This window comes from Alosa alosa, chromosome 11, assembly GCF_017589495.1.
Source record: "Alosa alosa isolate M-15738 ecotype Scorff River chromosome 11, AALO_Geno_1.1, whole genome shotgun sequence".
Lineage (NCBI taxonomy): Eukaryota > Metazoa > Chordata > Actinopteri > Clupeiformes > Clupeidae > Alosa > Alosa alosa.
In genome coordinates this window covers 2,447,609-2,475,531 of record NC_063199.1, presented here as the reverse complement: position 1 = coordinate 2,475,531, position 27,923 = coordinate 2,447,609, and the positions used below count along the sequence as shown (strand labels likewise).

The following is a 27,923-nucleotide window of genomic DNA, read 5'->3' as shown; positions in this document are numbered from 1 at the left end:
CAGATTCAAAATGCAGCATTGTGTTTGGTCTGAACTTTAATCAGTCAAAGAAGACATTAGTTATTAGTTCATTCATTTGTTACTTTTCATTGTCTTCTTATAGTGTCCAGAATTAGTTTGTAACACCAATATGGCAGTAGTCTCTACACATATCCCGGCACCTCCTGTATGCCTCTCCATTCACTTGAATAGGAAAATAGCTAGGGGCTTGCCTAAAAGGACTGTTTCAAATCCCTTACTCTGGCCTACAGGACACTTATGGAAAGTTTGGACTAGAAAATCTCTTGCAAGTTCACACTACTAGACACTTTAGTAAAAATCGCAGAGAAAAGGCCCAGAATAGGGGCCTTCAAATCTGTGAATTCGAAAATTTTAATGAGATAAAAACAAATGACAGCAGGCATTACAATTCTGTTTTGATAGGCTAATTTTTCAGCCAGTTGATTTAGTCTGAGAGAATTTTCTATGCAGTTTTATTTGCACCTAACATGGATGTTTGTTACTTTCCCCCAACACCATGTAGGCTTTGAGTAGCCTACAAAGTGGTACTGGCTGATAGCAGCCATTGATGTAGCCAATGTCCAACACAATGTTTCAATCAGCGCTTGGAAGTGAGTGTCAAGGTAGAGGAGACACGAAAGATCTGAGGAAGCATATTACTGAGCTGATAGAACATCTCTTCTGAGATACTCTGTGAATGAAGCACAAAGAGAATATCTCAGTGGATTTAATACAGAAGTACTTAACTAATAAACAAAATCTACAAATGTCAAATACAGTGTAAGAGGAACTTTGAGGCTTTGTAAAGCTTTTAAAATGATTTCGATAGTGCACAGATTTAATACTTAAGTCAATGGCACTGCTTAAAAGTACATTTCAAACAAGGGTTACCAAACTGTATATGAAGCAGAGATTGGGCTCAGATTTTGTACATTTAGAACAAAGATTTTACCTGTGGAACAAGAAACTGGACGGTCCTTGAAATGCCACCATCCCACGAGGCCATCTCCATCATAAAGCCTATCATGTGAAAGCAAGGTTCTTGTCATTTTAAAGGAATTTAGGATATTATTATTATTAGTGCATCATGTTCTGCTACCCAAACTCTGCAGAGCCCATTATCCCATTTATACCACAGTTGCCCCACTTAAATTACAGTAATATAACATTTTAGTATATAAATATTAGGGCTGTCGGGCTTGACGAATTGATAAAAAAAAATCTAATTAATTACATACTCTGTGATTAATTAATCTAAATTAATCGCATGCATCCATATTTGCTATGAACATATCTTAAAAACAATTTTGGCAGATGAGTGAATCAATCAAGAGCCAAGACGTTAAAGTTCAACGTCTCTCTTTTATTAATTTTTTTCTTACGGCGCATGCATCAGCATAGTTTTTTGGCCATTCAAACATGTTGTAGATTTTTATTCACATAATTACTAGGTTGTTGCCTTTTCTATCCAGTAGGTGGCAGTCCAGGATAAAAAATAGCAGAGCCGTATATGGCTCTGAGGAATAGAGCAGTTCAAGTAGTTGAGTAGAAAAAGAGTAAACTAAACAGTAGGAAAAATTAGACAAAGAAAAGCAGCATAGCCTACCAGTGCAAACAGAAATGTAATGTGTGAAGTTATTGGAATGGAAATAAATGTAACCACCTTCAACATACTTTTGAAGACTGAAGTTGAATAACTTGCCTTTCCAGATTAAATGTCCATACTGGTTAAGAAAGGCATGTGAACAGTCTCTGTTGTATTGTAGCTCAATTGTAGCTCCCTTAGTAAAGCGTTGTTGAAAGTTTGCACATTCTTTTAAAACGCAGATCGTTTTTACTCTGTCGCTCTCGGAGGTAGCCTCCCGAGCATTTGCTACATTTTCATGTACCACATCAGCATTTACGTTCAGTGAATCTTTTGTAAATTGCTTTAAAATTACCGTCGGGCCCTCCTACTTGGCCGCCTTTGTTATCGCCCGGCTCTCCTCAGCTTCGTCGCCCTTCACTCCTTCGTCTTCATTAACATTCCAGGTAGAATTCTCCATGTTTTTGTCCTCTATGTGTCCAGTTACATAGTCTCTGTCTGTTCTTGGTCTTGGATTTTGTGAAATAAATTTTGAAATAAATGTAACTTATAGTCTAGTGCAACCTATATGTTTTTTTTCCTCTTCATGACATATTTTTTGACTGATGCGACTTATACTCTGGAGCGACTTATAGTCCGGAAAATACGGTACAAAAAACTAATCCATGCCTTTATCACTATCACTGCTAGACTTTTAACTATGACCAAGAAAAGAGAGCACATCACCCCTGTGTTAGCTGAACTGCACTGGCTCCCTGTTTCCTATAGAATTGATTTTAAGGTTATGTTAATTACTTACAAAGCTCTGAATGGCATAGCACCTTCATATATCTCTGAGCTTTTAATATCTTATCAACCACAAAGGAAACTTAGATCTTCCAATGCTAATATTTTAATTGTACCCAAAGTGCTCCACAAGCAAAGTGGAGAAGCTGCTTTTGTCCATTATGCACCAAAGCTATGGAACACCCTGCCTCTATACATTAAACAGGCGAGTTCAGTGGATATATTTAAAAAAGACCTGACAACACACCTGTATATGGGAGCTTTTAGTTAAGTCATCTTATCTTGTAGACTACCTTTTCAGGTTATTCTACATTTGACTGCTGCTATTAGTGCTGCAGTCAACCAGAAGCAGATGGACCTCCCCTATTAAGTCGGGTTCTGCTCAAGGTTTCTTCCAGGAATGTGGGAGTCTTTCCTCGCCACTGTTGCCATATGGCGTGCTTGTAGGGGGTTTAGGGTTAAGGCTGCTAGTTTGCCGGTCGTGCTGTTCCTTAAACGTATATATATAAATTCATATAATCATAACAATTACTAAGAACATACGAAGGACATGACCACTGTATTTGTATTATATTATATTATATATTATATTTCTTGGTATGTTATGTTGTATATGTTGCTGATCGGATCATAAACGGCCACAGCAACGAAGAGGAATGACTGAAGAACTTGTAGGAAATTGTTGGTTTATTGTCTTAAATGTTTCAAATTTAAAGCACGTTGAGCTGCATTCTGTGTATGAAAGGTGCTATACAAATAAAGCTTATTATTATTATTATTATTATTATTATTATTATTATTATTATTATTATTATTATCATCATCTACAATAAAGTACTCATATGTTACTTTTGATACTAAGGGCAACTACAAAATAATAATGTGTTAAAAGGAACTGTATGTAAGAAATGTATTTCAATTAATCATAAAATTACCCTGATATGTCACTAGACATTAGGAAATCATGTTCATTTCAAATACTTATATCACTGACAACAGTAGTCCGGCATGGATTTCGTCATTTAAAAAGTGAAGTTGCAGCCCTCAACTGATGTTGATGTTGTGTTTTGGCAAGATGCGCCACCCTCCACCTATCCTAAGTCAGTAGTGTTTCGGCATCCGGGTTGCCAGCTCTGCCAGTCAGAGGGGAGGGGGAGGGGATACACCACTCTACTGTAATTTGAAAGTGATTGTAGTACCAGTTTTGGCCACAATCTTACATACGGTTCCTTTAAGCACTGTAGACACTAGGTATACTTACAATTTTTTTTTTTTTTACTTTTGGTTGCGCCACCTGACGTTTTTTGGGTGGGAAAATTGCAAATACAGTCTAAAATGTATTAAACCCGCTGTAAATGTTGCACAACCAGTCTTCCAACTTTTTTTAAGATTATTTTGAAGACACATTTTTAAAAGCCTTTTTTAAAAAAATGACTGTTGCTACACCTCATTTTTGCTGTAGCATTTTGGTAGCAACATTTTTTTTTTATGAGACAACAGTCCATGACAAGATACCTAATAATAAATACATTTCAACTCACCAAACCGAATGCCTATGTTTGATGGCCGTTGTTCCACTCAGACCTTATTTAAACCGTATTTGTAAAAACTCCATTCATTTTCCCATAAAGATTTTTTCTTGCGAATCAGGAAGCGTTAAAATGTTAAAACGCTAAAAACGACAAGCTTCCGGGTGGCTACCACACTTTACTGGGGATGTTATTAGTCACAGATGATCATCATATGATGTGCCAAGTTAGACATGTCTAAGTGATAAACACCATATGGCCCTCTGTCTTCTTGAGTACCCTTTTAATTTTTACCTTCCCAACTGGACATATAATTTTTCTACATGCAACTAGTTCTTTCTACTGGATTGGAAATATTAATCTAAATTCAAAGCCTGCATTTTCATCACAAGTTGTGCTGCATTGCATTGTTTTTCTAATTTGCCTGGTCAGTCTCACCTTTGACACACTTGAACACCAGTTCGGCTCGCTTCAGACACCAGGGTATCGTCATCTCCTGAAAATGAAATTGAAGTCATTTTGCAATGATCCCTTTCTCATTTTCTCTCAAGTCAGCTTTAACTACATAGGTGGTGGTAGTGTAGTGGTTAAGGAACTGGGCTAGCATGCATTAGCCTGAAAGTTGTGTGTTCAATTCCTGGCGTCCATTGTTGTGCCCTTGAGCAAGACACTTAACCCCAAGTTGCTCCAGGGACAATGTAATCCCTTGTTAAAAGTTGATGTATGTAAGTCACTTTGGACAGCAGTGTCTGCTAAATGTAATAAAGGTTAACAGTATACTATATAGCTAGAGAGCAAGGTGTTGTCATCTCCTGAAAATGAAATTGTTGAAGTAATTTTGCATGGATGCCTTCTCACTGCATTTACAGTACATGCACTTCAGTATTCCGGTTATGAGGCTTATCCTTATTCGGCCGATATTCAGGATATGGTGTTTAACATAAACAGAGAAACCTGGTTATTAATATCCCTGTATACATGATGCATACTAGTATCCTGATTACCAACAGTACAATTTTATTAGCACAGTCACGCAAGTTTGCATGAGAAACCGGGATAAGGTGTATACATGGAGCATTATCTCAATTTCTTTCGGAGTACTCCATCTAGCATATCCGGATTTCTCAAAACCGGGATAATGGCTTATCTGGGGTTCTGAAATCAGGATATGATGTTTACATGCGCAAATACAAGACCAGGATACTTCAAAATCCAGATCATAACCGGGATACTGAAGCGCATGTAAACACTTTTTTGCTTAAGTCAGCTTTAACGGCAGATAATACTGCTGGACAGGAGAAAAGCAGCATTTGTGGATGTACTTCTCTGTGGTGAGGATATAACTGAAGGAATGGAGTTGTTTTTGGACATGGTGGGATTCAATCTCTTGCAATGTTAGATGACATGAAGTCACCATGAAGTTAGACAACTTGAAGCCTCGGCGTGGATCTCGGATTGTCTCTCTGACACATCCACTTGGATGAAGGAACACCACCTCCAACTAAACCTCTCTTAGATTGAGCTACTGGTCTTCTCAGCCAAACATACCATGTATCACAACATCAACATCAAAATGGTCTCTTTCTCTATCTATATCTCCAACCAAGGCTGTAAGAAACTTGGGTGTCATGATTGAGGACTAGCAAACCATCTCTGACCATGCGGTCATGCGGCTTCACACTATTCAAACGAGTATTCAAAACCTGCGCAGATCAACTTGCTCCTGTATTCACCGAAATATTCAACCTCTCTTTGGCTTAGTCAACTGTACCAAAGATCAACAATTGTTCCTGTGCCAAAGAATTCACATCCTGCTGGCCTGAAAGACTACCGTCCAGTTGCTCTGACGTCTATAGCCATGAAGTGCTTTGAGAGGTTGGTCAAAAATTACATCTGCTCATCATTGCCCTTAAATCTAGATCCCTTGCAGTTTGCATATCGGGCTAATAGATCTACTGATGATGCCATCAATTGTATACTGCATACTGCATTAGCCCACCTTGATAACAGGGCAGGGAATTATGTGAGAATGCTGTTTATAGATTTTAGCTCAGCATTTAATACAATCAAACCTGTATTACTACTCACTAAGTTGGAAGATCTTGGACTGAATTCATCTCTGTGTAAATGGATTTTTAACTTCCTGACTGGTAGACCCCAGGCCGTGCGGGTGGGTAGTCTCTTCATCCCTTACTCTCAATACAGGAGCGCCACAGGGATGTGTTCTAAGTCCATTGTTGTATTCCCTCTACACATACGATTGTACAGCAGTACATGATTCCAACATCATTGTCAAGTTTGCTGATGACACAGCAGTAGTTGGCCTCATTTCAAAGAACAAAGAGCAGGCTTACTTGAATGAAGTAGACAGGTTATCCAACTGGTGCCAGGAAAACAACCTCCTCCTGAATGTTACGAAGACCAAGGAGATGTTTATAGATTTCAGGCGTGATCAGCATAAGATGTATCAACCACTTATGATCAATGACTCTCAAGTGGAAAGGGTAGAGAGTTTTAAATATCTTGGAGTCCATATTACTGAAGACCTGACTTGGACCAAGCATATTAATTCATTGGTGAAAAAGGGTCATCAGCGTCTTTTCCACCTCAGACGCCTCAAGTACTTCAAGCTACCTCAACAACTACTGAAGAACTTTTACAGAACTACCATTGAAAGTGTTATCACTGACAGTATAACAGCTTGGTATGGAAATAGCACTGAGCTAGACCGTAAAGCTCTGAAGAGAGTAGGAAGATCAGCTGAACGTACCACCAGAAGTGCCCTACCCAACCTACAGGAAATTTCCCTAAGGAGATGTCAGTCGAGAACAAGGAAAATTATCAGGGATCCCAGTCACCCCAACAACTGCCTCTTCACTATCCTACGGTCTGGGAAACGTTACCGCTGCCTGAAGTCCAACACGGAGAGAATGCGGAAAGGTTTTTACCCCCAGGCTATCAGGATTCTAAATGAGGATTGTATAGCAGGAGCACCAGCATACAGTACAGCAGCCTAAACACTTTGCACTTTGGACTTTCTCTCTTTATTCTTCTTCCTTGTCTATACATATATCCTTTGCACAGTCTTGGAGTCAGTGGAACAAGCATTTCACTGCATTTATAGGCTACCTGTATAATGTATGTGACAAATAAACATTTGATTTGATTTGATTTATTCAATGTAAGAAAAATCAGGCCAAATCTAACCCAACACGTCACCCAGCTCTTGGTACAGGTACTGTAATGGCTATCTCTGCCCTTGACTACTGCAATGCCCTCCTAATGGGCCTCCTGGCTTGTGCGGAAACCACTACAGATCCAGGCAGCTTAAAGCACAGTAGCCTTCACACGGCAGAAATTAAAATTCAATATCAGCATAAAGCTGGATGCGAACCCGGTAACAAATTAAATATTGTTATTATAAATTATGTGTTTTTGTGTTTTATGTGACGATTTGTTGGCCTTTACCATTTCATGGGTTCTGCTGAGAAAGAAATTGTTTGCCACACACACTGACCTTGAATAAAACACTCTTTAGAATCAAACACTCGCAGCTGATCAACCCGTCTGCTTTCACTTTCAATGAAATCCGTTAGTGAACAGATTACTTGCGGAGTGATATGAAAGACATGAATCAGAAGCACAAAATCAATGCCATTGACAGCAGTCGGTTACACATGGCAAAGGACTTCTGAATGTTGGGGACAACACTTTGCTGAAGAAGTAAAGAAACTTCTTCATAAGAGGAGAGTGTGAAAAGGAGCCCTCTCCTTTAGCCCCTAGCCACTCTCCTACGATACACTTTTGAAAGACTGCCTTGTGCCTCATCTGCAAAGACTGTGGAACCTACACCGACCTACACTCAGTGTCAGTTTTATTGCTGTATATGTGTTTATGTTTTGTGTATGTAGGTGTATGTGTCTTTGTACTGGAAAAGATTTTAACAGTATAGGGATACTGGTACAGACAGTCACCCCTCAAATGGTTTAACCCAAGGTCTTGATTGGTTAATTTGCTGGCCTACTTAATGCTGGCTCATTTCATGTTAGAGACTGGAAAACACAGGAGACGAGGGAAGACACATGGAAGAGCTGGAGGTCCAGAAATCAAGAAAGTCAGATAATCTAAAGTGTAATGTTAGTTGTATTTACAAAGTTAATCCTTGCTTGCAGTGAGGCAAGGGGAAAGCTGGTCCAGAGTTTTGCAAGGTCGCCTTGTTTGGACCAGGTGCCTAGAAGAAATGGCCTAGGTTGTTGGCTATAAGAAGTGTTAGAGTGTACTGAAGAACCCTGTATTTCATGCCTGGAATTTTGCTTCCCGGATCTGCCTGTATTTTGGACAATAAATTCATATTTTTGTAGATGATAGCGGCCGTGGAGGATTGAGAACAGACTTGAAAGTAGAGAAAAATTGGCTACTGTCAGTGGCATTTTCAACTTTTCTCTGAAGGAATGCCTTGTTAGCAAGTGCCACCAGCCTAAAGAAAAATCTTTCCTTCAACATTAAGGTAACTTGTAGGTTGAAACTGGCTTGTGGTTGTTGCATTCCTCTACTTTGGAATAACAATACTGCCTGCCCAGCAACACATCTTTGGAATTGTCTCTTTCTTCCATGCAATCACAATGAATTTTTTAGAACATCAGGTGCTCCTTTATAGACCCGATAAGGTGTCCCATTCAGGCCGGGAGAGGATGCAGCCTGTGCACAACGGGTGCACGATGGGGCCTTGTCCAATGGTCAATGTATCTCTCCAATTGAAGGAATGTCTGAGTGTAACGCAACATCCACATGCCTCTGACTGTTGAAATGTTGCAGATACTCCTCTAAGTCACTTCTTTCAACCATCAATAAAGACTTCACAAACTTGAAAGGATCCTTGTAGAAGGCAACCCTGACTTGCTTGTTCTTGGCGTGAAAGTTGGTGTGATAACACTTGGGACAAAGGTCTACAAATGACAAAACTGAAAATTGTGATTGCCTACTGATTATGGCATGATAAAGTTTAGTAGAAAACTCCCCTGCAAGCAATTACATAAAGGTACAACATATAAAAATATACAAAGGGGAAGACATAATGTTGGACATATAGAGTTGGGGTGAAAATCTGAGGTTTATAGCAGAATTTCGATTTTCTGAACGGAAAAGAAGCTGTTTATTAGATTTCAAAACTGCTGATGTGTGTGTGTCTGTGTATATATGTATGTGAAAGGAAGGATATAGAGTTTGGGATGAAAAATAAAGATTTAAAATACTTTATTCATACTGAAACCCCCACAGGAAGATGGCTCTAAGGAAATGGCTTTAAGCTCTGCAAAATACTAGACCACCCAATTATGAATATTCTTTTGTTAATGTATGCAAGAAACCAGGCTATATGTTTATGAAACATTATAGAGATCTGAAATTCCTAACCTATTTTGTAGAGGCTCTTTCATGGACAATCAAAAAAACAACATACCTCATGTGACCATACAAAGCAAAGTCTCACCTCTGACATATCATGTACCAGCAGAAGAGGAATTGTGATGGTGGTGATGTCATGGGTACAGCAGACCTTGAGAATATTCCGCAGGCCCATAATGGCTGGATCACGGGCTGTGATGTTCCCAGAGCGCACATTGTCATCCACACACAAGTGGAACACACCATGGACCTCAGACAGGTTGGAATGTCGAGTAATGTAGAATTCACCTGGGGAAAAAGTCAAGTCAGCTCACACTTCAATTCTATAGCACATTTAAAGCAACATAAACTGACCCAATGTGCTTTAGAGTTCAGACTAATCATTTTGCAATACAAGCACACATGAATAAAAGGAATAAGGAGTAGATGTTAGACAGAAGTGAAAGAAAACCACATCATAAAATAAAAGTGGATAGAAAAGTAAAGGAATATGTTAATACCGTCAACGGAATATAATAATACATGCAACTCTAATAAGGAAGACACACTAAGCAACACACTAACACTCGTAACTGTCAATAAATAAATAAATAAATTCCGAGAAGAAATGGAGATAATTAACTAAAAGTATTTTTCAGTACATTGCTTAGGTGTGAGACAGACGTTGGAGGGCCAAATATATGTCTTTCCTAATACAGTTTATTATTTATTTAGCTCTAAAAAGATAGATAGATAGATATTGATCCTTTCGAAAATTCATCTTGCACCATGTGGCTCGTCAGATAGACAACCGACAACAGACAACAACAGGAACACTAAACCCTCCCATAACCCCACACAAAAACAATACACAACACCAAGTATCTCGACATAAAATAGTAAAGTGCAGCATTATTAGTACCGGTATCAATAGTAAAGTGCAATATCATCAGTGGAATTTTAATAGAACACCAGAGTATTATCACACAGAGACGATCATATAATTTTCCCTTCGTAACGTATTCAACAGTATAATACTGGTAGGGATGAATGATCTGCAAGTCCGGTTGGTTTAGACAGTACCCTATACCTCCTGCCTGATGGCAGCACCTCACACCTGGAATGTAAAGCATCACCACTAATTGCTCATCCTTTACTCATCAGAATTTAACTGTGAACTCTAAGTAATTATAACTTAATGTGGACTGGGGTGCTAATTACGCTCTCAAAAACTCCAAAACTGCTCAATAGGCCTGGATCAAAGAATATAAAGGTCACTGCTTAACAAACACTGCACAACAAAACAGATAGACAGACAGACAGGCATACCTGGCAAGATATTTGCAGGATTTCTGTCAACATTCTTGTTCTTATCCTCAGCTCCACTTGTTCTTGGCAGTTCTATTGTACACAAAGATATGTGTCAAACACACTATCCAATATTAAAGACCTCACCTAAAAAATCTGTTGTTAGATGAGATTGAGAACAGTTGCACAATAGTTCATTAGTTTAAGTACAACCCCAGTTGTTGGCATCAAAGTCAAAAAGATATTTTATTATATACTGTATATTTTCATAAAATAACACATTTCTCAGTTTCAACTCTGTCAACACTCTGCCGGGTAATTCTGAATAGGCTTAATTATTTCTCCATTTAGCCCTTCCATCCATATTAAAACGGCGTGTTCGGTCACCAAAAACACTCTCTGAGGTGCATACATTTGGAAACGCTGGGTTTGTGTTGTTGCGTGGACAGTGAAAACACAGTTTCAAATACAATGATGTACAGCTGCCTTGATAATGATAAAATTGAGTGTTCCAGACACCACCACCAAACACTTCTATGGCGTTTTCATGTTCTCGTATACTCAAAATCATCTGCAAAGGTTACATCATAAAACAAATACATTTTTATGAAACAACAATTATTTGCTTGACCATGTTCTGTCTTTTTGGCACTGGAGTAGCCCATTGACTCAGATGTGGTATGATCAGGGGCCTACTGCACAAAAGCCAAATTAAGACATCCGGGATACGTTACTGAGCTGCGCTCAATGAATCCAAAACAAGAGTGTACAGGCTTAATTGGTTGCACAATGATCAAGCCAGGATGAGCAGACACGGATTCATCAAGCCAGGTGAAGGCTATCCTGGATAAGTGCGCCTTCACGGCTCCCTCAAATAGACCCCGCCACCGATCACAGATTCACTGATTCACCATGGCAACTAGAGCGGCTTCATTGCTTCTTCTACGGCAGTGATGCCAGGGTTACGGCCCGCGGGCCGGACCCATCTCCATAGAAACGGACGAGGTAATAGCCTTTTAGCCTCAGCTGGCCAATCACAAGGCGAGTAGGGCGGGACTCTTCCCCTACCACCCTACAAAAAAAAATTTGCGACCCGGCCCGACTGTATGTCACATCCGGCCCACGGGTGATAAGAGGAGAACATATTTTTATTTTATTTGTATTTAATTTTTCCGTGGAACTGGCCAGTTGGTTTGTTGTTGCTGCTGTCGCCTCAGCAGCAGCAGCGCGGTTGACGGTAGACTAGTCGCTATTGAAATGTTATCAAACTCGTTACAAAAGTATTATGATAGTGTTTGTGCTTTTCAAAGAAAACCGCTATGAAAGACGCCCAGCTCTCAAAAGCCAATGCAGCCCACTTCCCCTGTCTAAAATTTCAGCCTGTTAATCGAGTATGGACAAGTAGGCTACAAAAACTTGCTTTCCGGAGTTTTTCACGTTTTTTTGTTGAACTGGAAAAGGACTTTGCGCTTTTTTGCTCTCCATTCACGATTGACGCTTCCGAGGTCCCAGAGGCGATCCAAATGGAACTGATAAAACGGCAGTGTTGCACCGTCGAAGGATTAGCCTACTATGTATCTGTTGCAATTAGGCGGGTCAATATAGGGTTCAACGTCAAAAAAATTGATTCTGGTACTGTTGGAGATGCTAAATAACCTGCTAAAAATCTAGTAAAATCTGACCTTGGGAAAGGGGTCATTTTCAAAATAACCGCCAAAATGGCATGGAGGAAGATAAGACATGTCTTAACTGGTGTTATATCTCATCTAGAGGTTATATGCCTTCAGAAAATATATATTTTAGAGTGTTTAATTTGTTTTTCCTGGACTGTACATGCCAAAATGTATCTGCTTTACACTAGATTCACCAATACAGAATAGAGGGCAATGTATTGTTCATGGCATGGAGGAAGATGGGACAAGTCTTAACTGGTGTTATATCTCATCTGCAGGTTAAATGCTTTCAGAAAATATATAGTTTAGGATGTTTAATCTGTTTTCCCTGGACAAAAGAGGCCAACATGTATCCGCTTTACACTAGATTACAGAATAGAGGGCATTGTATTGTGCATTCATGGAGGAAGATGGGACATGTTTTAAATGGTGCTATATCTTATCTACAGATTATATGCTTTCAGAAAATATATATTTTAGAGTGTTTAATTTGTTTTTCCTGGACTGTACATGCCAACATATATCCCCTTTACACTAGATTCGCCTATACAGAATAGAGGGCATTGTATTGTGCATGCATGGAGGAATATAAGACATGTCTTAACTGGTGTTATATCTCATCTAGAGGTTATATGCTTTTAGAAAATATATGGTTTTGGGTGTTTAATCTGTTTTGCCTGGACAATATAGGATAAAATGCATCCCCTTTACACTAGATTCGCCTATACAGAATAGAGGGCAATGCATTGTTCATGGCATGGAGAAAGATGGGACATGTTTTAAATGGTGCTATATCTTATCTACAGATTATATGTTTTCAGAAAATATATATTTTAGGGTTATATATTATATGCTTTCAGAAAATATATATTTTAGGTTTCATTTGTTTTCCCTGGACTGTATATGCCAAAATGTATCGGCTTTACACTATATTTGCCTATACAGAATAGAGTATGTATTATGCTTGGTGTGGAGGAAGATGGAAATGTTATTTTGTTGATTAATGTTATATTTCATGTACAGGGTATATGCTTTTACAATATGTAGAGTAGAGTTTGCGAGTAAGTGGCTGTTTTATGACTTTAATGAACCATGACCCATGTACTGTATAGGCATCCATTGTATATTTGTGTAGATCAATAATTGTTGGCATCTATCATTAGGGGGGAGCTAATTAAACAATCTTAAACGATATGCATAAGTAGATCAGAAATAATTATTATATCATTATTCATCATCCTCTGACTCCTCTAAAAGGAACTTGTGTGGATTGTCACATTGTTCATTTTGACACGTTCCACAGGCAGCAGTGCAAGGTAATCCATGTCTTCTACACGAACAGCGGAGTGTCTTGCAGAAATGCACACAATTAAGAACAGTTTACTGTCTCTGTACTTGGATCTAACATGAAAGAGTATTTGATTGAGGTTGATTCCATTCCATTCGGTAATCATTATCTGAAAGCTAAACTGAGGGAGCGGTACGGGAATGACATATGTTTCACAGAAGGGAAAGGTTTTGAAGGCATGGTGACACCGAGAGAGAAAACATCATGCATCCTCAGGTCCTACTATAAGAACACTAAAAAAAGGTGGAGATGAAGAGTCATCAGTGACCTCTTAATCTGATAAAACATGAAAAACACTTTCCTAGGCTGAATAATGAGTCAGATACAGTATTGCCAAAATTAGCCTCTGGTGGCCATATTGGACGCCATCTTGAAAATTCTAAGTCTTTGAAAATGATGATCTGATACTTTAGTGTGACATATATGATTCAGTGACCGCTAAATCTGATTAAACACGAAAAACACTTTCCTAGGCTGATAAATGCGTCAGATATAGCCAAAATTAGCTTCCAGTGGCCATCTTGGACGCCATCTTGAAAATTATAAGTCTTTGAAAATTATGAACTGATACTTTAGTGTTACATATATGAATCAGTCACCTCTAAATCTGATTAAACACGAAAAACACTTTCCTAGGCTTCAGATATCCCAAATTAGCTTCTGGTGGCCATCTTAGACGCCATCTCGAAAATGACCCCTTTACTGGGGTCAGATTTTACTAGATTTTTAATATGTTATTAAGTACATCTAAAGTTATCATAATCAGTTGAAAAACCTTTTGTATCAATTTTTTTTGAGGTTAGGTGTTTTTTTTTTTCATATATTGACCGCCTAAATCGAATCATTTGATCAATCCTTGCCACCACAGTACCCAATGCTCACGGCCTTTGCAGGTAAAATACTTGTGTAGATGTATGTTTGAGACAACATATTTATGTGAGCAGGCCTTTTCCGTGATGAATATGAATAAATCAAAAGTGCGAAATCGCCTGACGCACAGACATCTGAATGATGTTATGTAGGCTAAATAGCCACTGCCCAGAAACTGTCCCCCGATATGGACAAGCTGGTGAAAGTTAAAAGGTGTCTTTTTATTTTACTAATTCCTACTGGATATTCAATCTCATGGCCTATTGTTGGACTACTTTATTCTGGCGCTTACTTTCTGTGACTCGTTTAGGCCTACTTGGCCAGGCCTTCTTTTAATTGGCCTAATTATGCATTGACGTGTTTTCATGTGCAAGCGTTCAATAAATATAATAAAAGTAACACTTGTGTTATTTATAGGAAATGTGTTTTGTTGGCACCTAGTCTATTTTGTTGCATTTCTAATTTAGAAATGTAGGCTACTTGCATGGATAGGAAAACGTTTTTAGAGGGTAACTGTCTCCTGCTTTAGGTTATGTAATTGTCGGGCTATTGTGAGGCTATTTTGGTGCCAATGGAATTTCTTTTTGATGTGTAGGCCTTCATGAATAATTTCAAATAGCCTACCTATCCATGTGTTTGGCATTTTCAGTCCGAAAGTGTAATCCGGCCCCTGAGGTCTCACTTAAAAGAAATCTGGCCCCCTGTTCTACGGTGTGAAGTAGGTAGCGATAGCCTTTTCACAACAGCAACACCTCTGTTTAGGAGAATATTGCAACTAGTTCCGCGACCACCACGCGCGAAATGGTTAGGCACTCCTGTGACGTCACATTGTCGCATGACAGGTCCGGAATGGCGAGTAGGGCTGAAACGATTCATCGAGTTACTCGAATAACTCGATTACAAAAATTACTTAAGCCTCGTTAAATTCCTATGACGCACACTATGCGCGCAGGGATCTGATTGTTCCACACAGACCGTTGTTCAGGAAGCACACCACTAGCGCGTGAATCGTAATACATTCTGAATTATTATTAGCTGGTCAAGATGTCCATAAATGTCAGAGAATGTGTAAAGTTTTCATGTAAAGTTTTGGGATCATTACATACTCAAAAAGGAAAAGAACAAGCATCTGAACCGAAAACACCCACTCCATGCGGTTTCACCAAGCGTCAATAAAGTAGGCTATCTATCAATCTATCTAGCCTATCTATCTATCTACGTAGCCTATAGCCTACATTGATGTTGGCTGATTTTAATCACATACTGTATTTGTAGTGATGTCGTGAAATAATGTTTAGCTTTGATGCTTTTAAGTAGTAAACTTATTCACGTTCAATTGCAAGACAGTATGACTAAAAAAGAACCCCTTCTTACACATGCATGTACCCTCATCTTCCCTCACGCACGACCGCATATTACACACACAGGTTGCTAGGTTACCATAGCAAATAGGCTCACCCCAGAATTTTTTTTTTAGTAGCCTAATGGTAAAATTATTTGTTAGTAGCCTAATGGTAGGCTATTTTTTAGTAATGGTAAAATTATTTGTTAGTAGCCTAATGCCAAATGCTGCAGGTGTAGAAATCTACATAAAACAGATATTTACTTTGATGTCAGGTCTAGATTACAGCATGAAACTTGTTGTGCATATTAATACATTAAATTGCTTTCCCTCTTCTCCCTCCCATCACTTCACAACATAGCTGGGTGAACAAAGCTGTCCATACTAAGTCATGCACAAGAGATTGCAATTTTACAGAGAGCATTTTGAACATTATTTAATTGTTGGCACTGGCACTTATAAACACTAAATGGGTAAATTGCAATAAATGGGCTTAGTTTTGAAGCCAAATGTTGGAGTTAGAATAAATACCTCTGTGCCAATTGCTTGATCATTTTACAGCAATGTCATTTTCGTTATGCATTTTGTTTTTGGTTGTTTAAAAATGCAAAAAAAAAAAAAAAAAAAAATCAGATTAATCGATCGATAAAGTGCTAGATTAAGATTAATCAATTACAAAAAGAATCGATAGCTGCAGCCCTAATGGCGAGTATGTAAAAGTTAATTAATGATCACAAACGTTTAAATAATGACAGTGGGTCTAGATATATGTGATAATAATGTGTAGTGGGCAGTGGAATAATTATTGGTTTCCGTTTGTGGTGACTGCTGACTGAGATAAGGGATGAGATTAAATAGATCCTGGAATTTTGCCTGGTCTGGAGCAGGCTAGCTCCACACAATAAATCGCCATGGTAACTTATACCATAACATATCCTACTGCCCCCTATCCCACTTTTGTGCAACTGGATTACGGATAACCAAGATATCCCGGCTTAATCCCTTATCCTAATTTTGTGCAATAGGCCCCAGGGAAGAGGTTTGGAACAAAAACGGCAATGCTGCTTTGCGATTGTTGGACTTTTATTTTGACAAGTTGGCGTTGTTCTGTCTTCCACATTCATGAAAGGTAATGAATGTTGAGTCATGAATGTTGAGTCATGTCTCATGAAACAGTAATGAATGCTTTATGTGCAGTTTATGACAGCTGCTATGAATGTGTTATGAACTCACCCATCAAGTAAAGTGTTACCCAAAATTCTATTGAGGTTTAGTTTGATCTGAGGATCAGCCAGTGTGGGTGTAAAACTGGGTAATCTGAGAGCTATTGCTTGTTAGAAGCTAGCTGACTACAGCAATCGACCACTTGCAGTCTAACTAGTTGTGTCACATTTGACATAGTTCATAGATAATGTGGAGCTATGGTTGTTACTCACCTGGCTGTTCTCTTTGCTTACTACTTTGTTGTGCTCGTGCATACAACACCACTTGCTGTACCATGTCCAACTGTTCCTCCAGACGTGGAAAATGGAAGTCTGTGCACTCCATGGACACAGTTGCAAAATCTGAAATGAAATCCAATGCAAAAAAATGTGGGTAAAGGAGGTTAATGGCCTAACAAAATACCTAAGAAGAATTTTATACAGAATGTCTCAGAGAAATACAGCCGAGACACATGCTAGTTTATATGTAAATATATAGATGTGGCTGTACCATCAACAAACTGTAACCCTAACTCTGTGTAGCATGGGGACAAGAATAAAAAACATTGGTAAGGTTCACAAACCTCTCTTGATGCCGCTGTAGGAGTTAACCCTATTATCTACCAACAGTACAAGGCCACAGAGTGAGGAGGAGTACAGAGAGAGGGCAGTCTGTAGTCGGCGCAATTTCACTCCACTGCTACCATGCCGACGGTGCTTACAGAGTTCCAGCACATCGCCCCGCACCAGACGCAAGTTATGCATGGTCTTTAGCTGAGCGCCTGATCACAAAGACAATAGCACATCACATCATAGTATAACAAACCAAAAATGCATAGTTCTGTCTTTGAGGGAAAGGACCCATTCCCATTCATATTTAATAGGGTGGTCCTTATTTTTCAACTTTTGAAAGTCACCCCACCAATATGTTTGAATAAATAAAAAATAAAAATTGGGCAAAATTGTATCAATATTAATCAATATTTAGAGGTTGCTAAATACATTTGAAGTTTAACACACACAAGACTCTTTTCCTCAGTGGTTCCATGTTGGCGGAATGAGTAGCCCAGTGCTCTCCGTTCCTGTGACAGTTTTGGGTCATTTAAGAGGGGTCTAAAGGCATATCTGTTCAACATGCACTTAGTTCATTAAGTGCTTCTTATGCGTTATGGTTTGTAAAATATTGTTTTATTTCCATTAGGCTGTTGATTAATTTGACATTGTTGTTTCCTATTGATATTCTCTTTAATGTAGTCTTACCATGTTATAGTTTTTATATTATTGATTAAATGGACATTATTGTTTATTATTGCTCCCCTTTAACTGACATATATTTATTTATTATTGCTATTCTCCTTATTATATAGTCTGACCAACAAATAATATTGCATTTTATTTTGTTGTGCGTTCTTAAATGGTACAATTTCTGCAAAAATGAGCGATTCCGGAAATATTCAAAGGCATTGAGCTACATCTAGATATTGTAGGAACAATTCAAAATTTTGCAGAGTGTGTTTTTATTGATATCCTAACACATTTAGGGGGTGAGAGAAATGTCTAATAAGGGGAGAACTGCCACTCTCGGAAAACTTCCGGTTTCTGAACTGGTTGCAGTTCCTTCTGTGGTTCCACATGAGGGCGCTCGTCCACGAGTGCAGAATGCATGGAGGTCTATGGAGCTGTACCCCTCAAAATCCACTTTTCTCGGGATATAATTTTTCAAGTCATTTGAATATTGTATTCGAAAGGGGAGGCAAAGAAAATATACTTGGTTGAGTATTATATTTTTTAAAGTCACTTAATTGTTCTAAAAAGCCTTTCAAACGTGTCAATGACGTCACTCATTAGCACAATGCTAGCGTGTTATGGGCAACAACGACCCAACCTGTAAGAAAACAAAAGGACATAAGTACTCGTTCATTCAACTTTTGACCTATAACCCATGTTGAAGTTATACAAACTACAATCAAATCTGAGATTTGTCAATGACAATCAGGTGAAAAAGACAAATTTAGCCGTCTAGCTCCATTGACTCCCATTCATTCTGCACTCATGGCGATCGCCCCCAGTGGAAATCTGGTGGAACTGCAACCAAAATTCGGTACAATGGGACTTAATACGGAGTGGCCAGGCTCTCCGTAGACCGGCTCTGGCAACGCCTATATTTTTCTGCTAAAACTTTTTTCTAAAAATCTAACTAAAGAACTAAAAATCTATTCACCACGGCCATTTTAGAAATGTACTTTTTTCGCCTTGTGCTCAATGTTCTGGACGGCTAGTTCCGGCTAGTTGGCTTCACTGGGATACACGACAGAAGAGGATGGAAAAGCTAACTTGGGAGGAAACAAAAAATACAATCAGGAGGTCAGATGGCAAGATTGTACTTCGCCACCCAAGGCTCTTCACCTCTACGGAGTGGGTAGATGATGTGCGGCGCCGGCCTCCCATATATTTTGAGTGGCCATTCTCAGCACAGTATGTCAATACATAATTCATAAGTCATAATCATTTCTTATAAAGTGCTTTCTTTATTTAAACACAGTGCATTATCTGATTATTTACTGTCTAAAATGCTCAAACCAAAACACACTGCTACGCAATTAATTAATTACTAATCAATTGCTATTTTAAACAGGAGGTTCAGTTGCATGTGAAAATTGTTTACTTCTGTGTTGTTGAAAATCTGTTTCTATTGTGTCATTCATCCCAAACACACATATCTCCTCTGCCAAAATTACTTCAAGTATAACATTTAACTACACAGAACAAAATGAATATGATTTGTGCTTGATTCTGTTGAACTTTATGCATGCACAGTGTCTAGAGACATACCTAAGTGGATTGTAAAGCTTTCTTCCAGTTGCCTCTGCTCCTCAAAAAGACAAGAGCCAGATTCAAGGGCTTCTGTTAGTTGGCTGGTTTGTACCTTAATCTCCTCACTGAAAAAAAAAGAATTTTGGAAGTATCTACATTACTTTTTAAACGTGTATAGCAACACAAAATGCACATGTAACAGACCTGCCGACCTGGAAGACATTTTTTGAGTAGCACCTCAAGCCGAGAAAAAAAAATCCTCATGTTGGCCTTCATTCATGCAGCCAAAAACAGACATAGCCATACACGCAGGATACAGTTTGGATAGCAACCCATCTTTAATGTTGGATATCTATCTAAATTTGATCCAATGTGTTCCTGAAAGTGCAAACTGAATCTTTTACAGTAGCTCTATAATGTTGACAATCTGTTATAGAGTCTACTAATCCTGACCTATGAAAAACACCAAAATGTTGATGAGGACTGATGTGGATATGTTGTCCATTTTCTCATCTGTGGTCTCTATTCAATCATGCCTGGTCTATTATTACCTAATTTAAATCCATTAATATTAGATATTTCTTTTGTAAAGAAATACATCTCCCTGATGTTATGCCAACATACTTAATTCACTTGAACATGGGCTACAGTTAGCCTGGATGCCAGCCGAACTTAGCCTCACCCACTACATTTGAGGTCGGGAAGTTCAGTTTGGTTCCGTTGTGGAGTAACTATGCCCGAACCAGAGCTGTTCGGACCAATCAAATTGGGCTTTGTACGATGATGGACAGATGAGCAACAGTGCCTCGTCTATCAGGTCATCTAGATTTGCGGGAGATTCTAATTAGCGTGCTCCAAGGAACTTTCTGGAGAAGTTGGATGTCTGCTCGTTTTAAGTAAATAATCGTACCGTACTTTGATGTGAAAATTCATGGTTGGTACGCAAATGCATACAGGTTGGCAGGTCTGAGTAATAATGCACTGAAAAAGTAAGAAGGTATTACTTAATTGCACTGTTGTTAGGGTTTTTCAGATCATGGTGGAGTCTGATCACCCACTCCTGGTATTCTTGTTTTTGAATGCCTGTAACGTGCTTTAACTCAGTGGCCCACTTACTTTCCAGTACCTGATCATAATCAAAGAAGCAGAGAGAACACTGTTACAGTTTTCAAGGACAGAGAACAACGAATGATAACGGTCATTTGTTCATCTGTGAAATATGTCCTACCTGCTGAGCATCAAAATGCTGAGAGGCCACTGAATTGACATCATGATCACTGAATGTCTTCCCCAGCTCCTGCATCACAGTTTCCATTTCAGCTGTTTGCCTGAGATTGAAAAGGACATTTCTTGTTATGCCCTTAACAGTTTGTCAAATTTTGCAGACACAAATTTAATTGAACCCTTACAAAAGTAATATTTTCATCTGTCAAACATTGCAGAATCTTCAGGGTTGGACCTGGTGACCTTCTGGGATGTTTCTGGGATGTGACCTCAAAGAATGGGAACACTAAAACAAGGGACTACATTATGGCTACGTTTACACGTGGCCGGCTATTTTCATAAACGGACATTTCGCCCTCTCCGTTTTCAAAAATAACATTGTTTACACCTGTCAGTTTTCAGAAAAGTTTTTGTTTACACTAACCCGTGTATATATGCCGTCAAGAGCATGCCAAACCTGTAGGTGGCAGTGTAACGAGAAGCTCAAGCCCACATTAGCAATCAGAATCCCGAAAATAGCAACAATAGCAACAAATCACTTCCTCTTTTAAACTGTATTTGCAATTGCAAACAGACGAAAAGATTATGCACCAACATAAATGCAACTGCTACTCTGAATGCATCCATGATCACCATAGCCAAATGTAAATGTAGGCAAAACATAAGTTGCAGGTGCAAGTTCTGGCGCATAGGCCTACTGTGACGTTGGCTGCTTAAACCTCCGTTTGTCAGTTTACATTGCAAACGTGCAACCAAAGTTTTCCAAAATCTCTACTCTGGCCAGAGTTTTTAGAAAGAATCGTTTTCAGAGGGAATTCTCCGTTTGCGTGTAAACGAAGGGTACAAACGAAGGGAAATGTCTCCGTTTTTCAAAATAACCATGTACGTGTAAACGGGGCCTAAGATTCGGGAGGAAAAGATCAGGCAGTGTGCCTGTGACACTGTGATCCACATCTCACTGATTAATTTAATTATATTCGGTCATTTTGCCTTTTGTGTCTATTGTTTGCTTGCCCTTGCTTTATTATTGTATACTTTTGACCAGGGGGGTATTCCAAGTACGTGGTTTAGTGGCAAACCTGGGTAAGTTAACTAAGAGTAAGTGGTAAACCTCCTACAACAAGAGCCCTATGGCATTGTTTTGTTAGGAGAATGAAGCCATACAGCTCTTCTATTAGGAGGTTTACCACTTACTCTGAGTTAACTTACCCAGATGTCACTAAATCATGTACTTGGAATACCCCCCCAGGTGCACATGGGTTCTGTTATGTCTTTGTGTCTGTATGTTACTTTTCTATGTATGTAGGTCTACTTTGCTTTTGAGTTGCGCATGTCACGCAGTGGGGCAAGATCCCCTTGTTTCCCCATTAGTGGGGACCCTGGCTGGCTAGTGCCAGTCTGATTAGGAGAGTCTTGTGATTGGTTAATTGGCTGAGCACCTGTGAATTTAAATTCCAGTGTTGGGAGTGCTGGGGAGCTCTTCTTTTTCTTGTATGCATGTAATGTGCTGTGCGGCAGTTGCTGCGAGTGGCCGGATTTATTTGCGGGGTTTTCTCCAGTCTTTTGCTTGTTTTAAGTTATTTGTCTAGTGAAAAAAATATTTTTCTCTACTTTATTTTCACTTTTGTATATATATTCTCTCCGGTTTTGGATTCGGTTCAAATAAAATCATTTTAGAGTGGCCCAGCCTCCACACCTCAATCCGTCAAAAAAGTGAGCACAAGCCTAAAGTGATGGCAAAGAATCGTTTCTGCCTCAAAACCCGTATTGCAGCTAAAAGGTGTGGTCTAAAATCATTGTGGAGACATGGAGAGGCTTGGTCGGTATTATAAGAACCATTTTGAAAGCTGTGAATGCAAAAAAGATGTTTCCACTGATTATTTAAAAAGGGTATGAATAATTTTGGACATGCCATTTTTCATAAAAAAAAATGTTAAAAAAGATAAAAACGCCACTTCTTTTTTTGATGTTTCTACCACATTGTCTGACAATGCCACGTGGCAATGTTATCGTCAGTCAGAACAAACATATTGGTCAAGAGAAAACTATTGGTCAAGAGAAAATCAACATTAAATCCATATTTGCCAGGGCTATGGATAATTTTGTTCTTAACTGTACAGGTGCTGTATGATGATTGGAGGAATGTCAAAGTGGCTGGACCTCTTTTTTGACTAACAGGGTTTTAAAATTATATGTTGACATTGAAGTTCAAGAGTGGCATAACATTTCCTGTATTTCTTCTGTACTCATGTGGGTTTCTTTTGTTGAAGCAAGCCGCATTTCTCGTACCAACCTCTCCTGTAATTTCTTGATCTCCATGTCCCGCTCACTGATGAGTTCAGAAATGCTAACATAATAATTGTGCTCCAAGTTGAGCAGGGTATCGGAGGCAGGGGAGTGGATCAGTTCATGGTATACATCTGCAAAGTCCTCATCCCAACTTGGCTCTTCTGGATGTGAATGTTCCAGAGTGGTCTGGATGGACACAAGAAGTACACAAGCCATCATCATGTAGTTGGATGACTATTCATAATAATGGCTACTGGTCATCAGATTTCAGGATTTCTTTTTCAAAAGTATTCAACCCATTGAAATCACCACACTTTTCTGAATTACAAACAATACTTACAATTATTGTCCAGCCCATAAAATGCCCTTCAATCTTATCAAAACCATAATATTTCACTAACAAGTACTGTACATGCATAATATGATTGTAGAACTTGAGAACATTGAAAAATATTTGCCATTATATGTTCACTGTCCTGAATATCTCTTCAAGGCCTCTTTGTTTGCAACCCAGCTGGCCTGAGGCATATGAACTAAAGTTGAGTGAGGGAGCCTCCAGTATATAAGAAATAGGAAAAATCCAACACTGAAGGAAAGCAAATGTATTCTGAGGGTAAAAATAAAAACAGTTTAATTTGTTTTTGTTTTTTAAATCAATAGCACATGTACCATAATTATTGGTACCCAAGACTCCCCTTGCCAATAAAAAACAACTCTTCATCTTCTCCTTTGATGAAGTTGTTAGAGTTGTAGAGTACAATCTCTCCAAACTGTCCAGATTCCTACAGTAGCTCCTCTCTTGTGTATTTGCACCTGTGCCTCACCCCACAGGTTTTCTATTGAGTGTGCATGTGCAGGCAGGTGTACTTGCCAGAAAAATGTCCTTTCCAAAAGGACAGGCTTTAATGTTTCACCTACCTCAGAATAGGCCTTGGCCCATGCATTTGTGAGTTCAGCAATGTCCACTTCACCATTCAACAAATTCTGAAGGGCTTGCTCAGAAATCCTGTCATAATCTTGATTGGTTTCTCTCTCAATGAAGGTGGACAGACACGACTTCAAGTCTATTGAGAAGGTACAGTATGTTACATGTTACTTCACATTAAAGGGATAGGCCACCATTTGGGGAAATACGCTCATTTTCCACCTCCCCTCCAGTTAAACAATTTATTTTTTACCTTTCTCAAGTTCATCCAGTCGTTCTCAGAGTCTGGTGATACCACTTTTAACTCCAGCCTAGCATAGATCATTGAATCGGATTAGACCATTAGCGCCTTGCCCGCTAGCATCATGCTTAAAAGTGACTAAGATTTCCGGTAATTTTCATATTTAAAACTTGTCTCTTCTCAAGTTAGAAAGTGTAATAAGACTAACGGAAAGGGAAACGTGGCGATTTTCTAAGCTGATTTGACATGGAACTATACTCTCATGGAACTATACTCTCATGGAACTATACTCTCATTCAGGCGTAATGAGAGGCTGGATGAACTGGAGAAAGGTAAAAATCAATTGTTTATCTAGGGAGGGAGGTGGAACATGAGTATTTCCCCAAATGGTGGCGTATCCCTTTAATCAGGTATCAGTACAAATGGTATCTTCCAAACCCAAAATGCTTTGTAAGGGTGTTTTCCCATAAAGTCCCTTCTAAAAGACCAGAACTCAGTCCACTAAAAGGGGACCAGAAAGTGGACCAAAACAAAAGGGACAGTTAATTTTGTATTCATCATCATAAATTTGAGTTCATCATCATTGCTCTCGGGTTGAAATAATTATCATAACCCACAATTGGTGTGGTGATTTTGTTTCAGAAATATTTTTATTTCTTAAATATATATACAGTATTATAATACATTTTCAGAATGAATTACGAGTTATTGCAAAGATTCTCTTGAACTGTCAGTCAACACGTCAGCCAATCACACTTTCTAATTCGGTGGTAGGCCTGCCCCACCTGGTTACTGTTGTTATGTCCAATTTTAGCTAACCTACAATGCAAAATGTGAAAGAAAACCCAGGGCGATGTGTTCACAATGCACAGATAATGCGAACCATGCCGTGGACTTCAAAGCGAACCATGCTGAGACTACTTCCCGAGGTGGTCTCAGTTCGGTTCATGTTAGAGGGGTCTGAGTTCAGTTGCCATGTTCACATGTGCATAAAAAAGCGGAGTTGGAGTTCGTTTAGAAGGCTGAAAGGGACCAAGTGTGAAAACACCCTAATTCTTATATGCAAATACTGTACAAATGAGGAGGATTTACCATTCTCTACAAAGCAGGGGATTTTATGCAGCAGCATGATTCTTCCATGGAGGTCATTTATATTCTCTTGGACTGGGAACTGCAGTGGAGTTTTCAAAACACACTGCTGTCTCCCTGCCTTGAACTCAAACATAAATTCCTTTTCCGCAATGTTTACTTTTCCTTTATTCCTCTTCATGTTCCCTCTTCTGCAATGTATGAATGCTTCTTCTGAATATTACAATTGCTAATTAAAGCTTAGTATCGGTCATTCAATACCTAAAAAGGGACACACAAACAGTATATCATTATCTCATTTACTCTGATTGTAGCCTCTGTAGGTGAGGGAGTTGATTGGTTATTATATGGTTATTGGTGATTGTATTCTTGCCACACAAATGGTTTTTTAACATTTGTTATGATCACAAGCCTTGTTATGTTCAATGGCTAGCTAGCCATTCATCTGGCAAGCTCCAATTTTGCCAACACTTTTTAGCAACTCTGTCCCTCCGCACAACTGAATGCACCATTACTTTCGTTTGCAATAGTTTTGTGTAGGGGTGAGAATCGAGAATCAAAATAGAGTAGAACCGGTTCCAATATTTTTGATCTATTGGCATCGTATGTTTCAAGCATTATCAATGCTGACATGTTTTTCAGACCATGGTCAAAGGCTCCGTGAACAGAAGGTGAAATTGAAACAGACAATGAGTTCTACATGGTTTACCTTATTCTAAGCAGCTATGATAGGTAGGAAAGTAGGATGTTATTATAGTCCATGCAAATGCACTGTACTATTATCACTATAGGCTTCTTCTCATTACAGTGCATGCAAATGCATTGTACCGTTACCAATAGGCTTCATCGTCTTCTTTTTCTTCTTCTAACCAAAATTTCTGTAATTACTTTGCATGAAAACTGGTATTGCTAGGCTTCCTATTACAGTGCATGAAAATGCACTGTACTGTTATCACTAGGCTTATTATTATTATTATTATTATTATTATTACAGTGCACAAAAATGCACTGTACTGTTATCACTAGGCTTATTATTATTATTATTATTATTATTATTATTATTAATACAGTGCATGAAAATGCACTGTATCGTTATCAATAGGCTTATTATTATTATTATTGTTACAGTGCATGAAAATGCACTGTTCTGTTATCACTAGGCTTCTTATTATTATTATTATTCCTCCAACAGTTTTTCTGAATCTAATTCAGCTTGAACCATTTAACGTACAAACTTCATTCAACCAACAGTCTTCCAAGATCTGGCTGCTTAGCCAAACTGAGTAATCCGGGACAAAGGGCCTTGGTCAGACAGGTAACCAAGGACCCAATGGTCACTATGATTGAGATCCAGAGTTCCTTTGAGAAGATGAGAAAAGCGTAAAGAAGGACAAACATCAGTGCAGCTCAGTGTTTCTTCCACACACGCCATTGGAAATTGTGGCCAAATAGTTCAGGCTTCGTTTCATCAGACCAGATGATTTTACTTCTCATAGTCTGAGAATCGTTCGGGTGCTTTTGGGGGAAATCCTGGAAAAAATTGGCTTGCATCTGCCCACTCTACCATAAAGGCCTGTTTGGTGGAGTGCTGCACATTTCAAGTTTTGCATGCGCACATGAAAGTTTCACGTGAGCACATGAAACTAAACCTTAGGACTTTTTTGCATGTCCCCTATGCAAACATGGGACATGCAAAAAGACTTTAGACTTTAAATATCCGTTATATAGAATATAAGTTATTTTCTCATAATTGTTTCACAATATGTTGTTTCTGGGGTAGTTATATTTTCTTTCTTTCTGAGTCTTTCTAGAGTCCTAGTTCCTTCATCATTTATCTATTATGCTTTATAGGGGTTTCCAACCTGCAAGTTGCTCTTTACTTCGAAATAGGCACCTTACGTGATCTCACTGGCGATGCAGCGTTTGTTTGCACCTCCAACAACATGGCATACCCGTTACCGCCCACAAATATCGACACATATCCACAAATGCCGTACGTATGTTTGTGTGAAAGAAATGCCACGACCTAATAACCTCGCTACCTAAGTAGAAATCACAATGCTAAACCGTTAAGGCTGTAAAGTTAACTATTACCTGTAGCCTAAAGTCCTCCGTCTGCCTCCACCTTTTGTCCACTTCCACCTTGATATTTACAAACAAAAACGACACTTTCAATACGTTGACACTTGAACCTGCTAACATTTATACACACAAGGAACAAAAAAAATCATTGAAACAAGCGGAAACTATCGCTGCATCCGGTCACGATTTCTGTAGGGGAGAACTGAAATGTCAAAATAAAAGCCAAAGACTGAT

The 27,923-nt window shown here is 38.8% G+C and overlaps 1 protein-coding gene across 1 annotated transcript; it reads right to left on the bottom strand.

The window, feature by feature from the left end:
- Positions 1–18: 18 nt before the first annotated feature.
- On the bottom strand, positions 19–27,883 carry c11h12orf4 (chromosome 11 C12orf4 homolog). Its single transcript, XM_048256463.1, has 14 exons — positions 27,702–27,883; positions 25,611–25,868; positions 24,271–24,416; positions 23,357–23,538; positions 21,068–21,167; positions 20,844–20,965; positions 19,858–19,964; positions 17,610–17,807; positions 17,260–17,388; positions 10,612–10,683; positions 9,389–9,591; positions 4,339–4,396; positions 953–1,020; positions 19–691 (listed from the first exon to the last, which is right to left on the bottom strand). The coding sequence occupies exons 2-14, from the start codon at positions 25,786–25,788 to the stop codon at positions 599–601; spliced, it is 1,656 nt and encodes a 551-aa protein (XP_048112420.1). The 5' UTR covers positions 25,789–25,868; positions 27,702–27,883; the 3' UTR covers positions 19–598.
- Between the last annotated feature and the right edge of the window lie 40 nt (positions 27,884–27,923).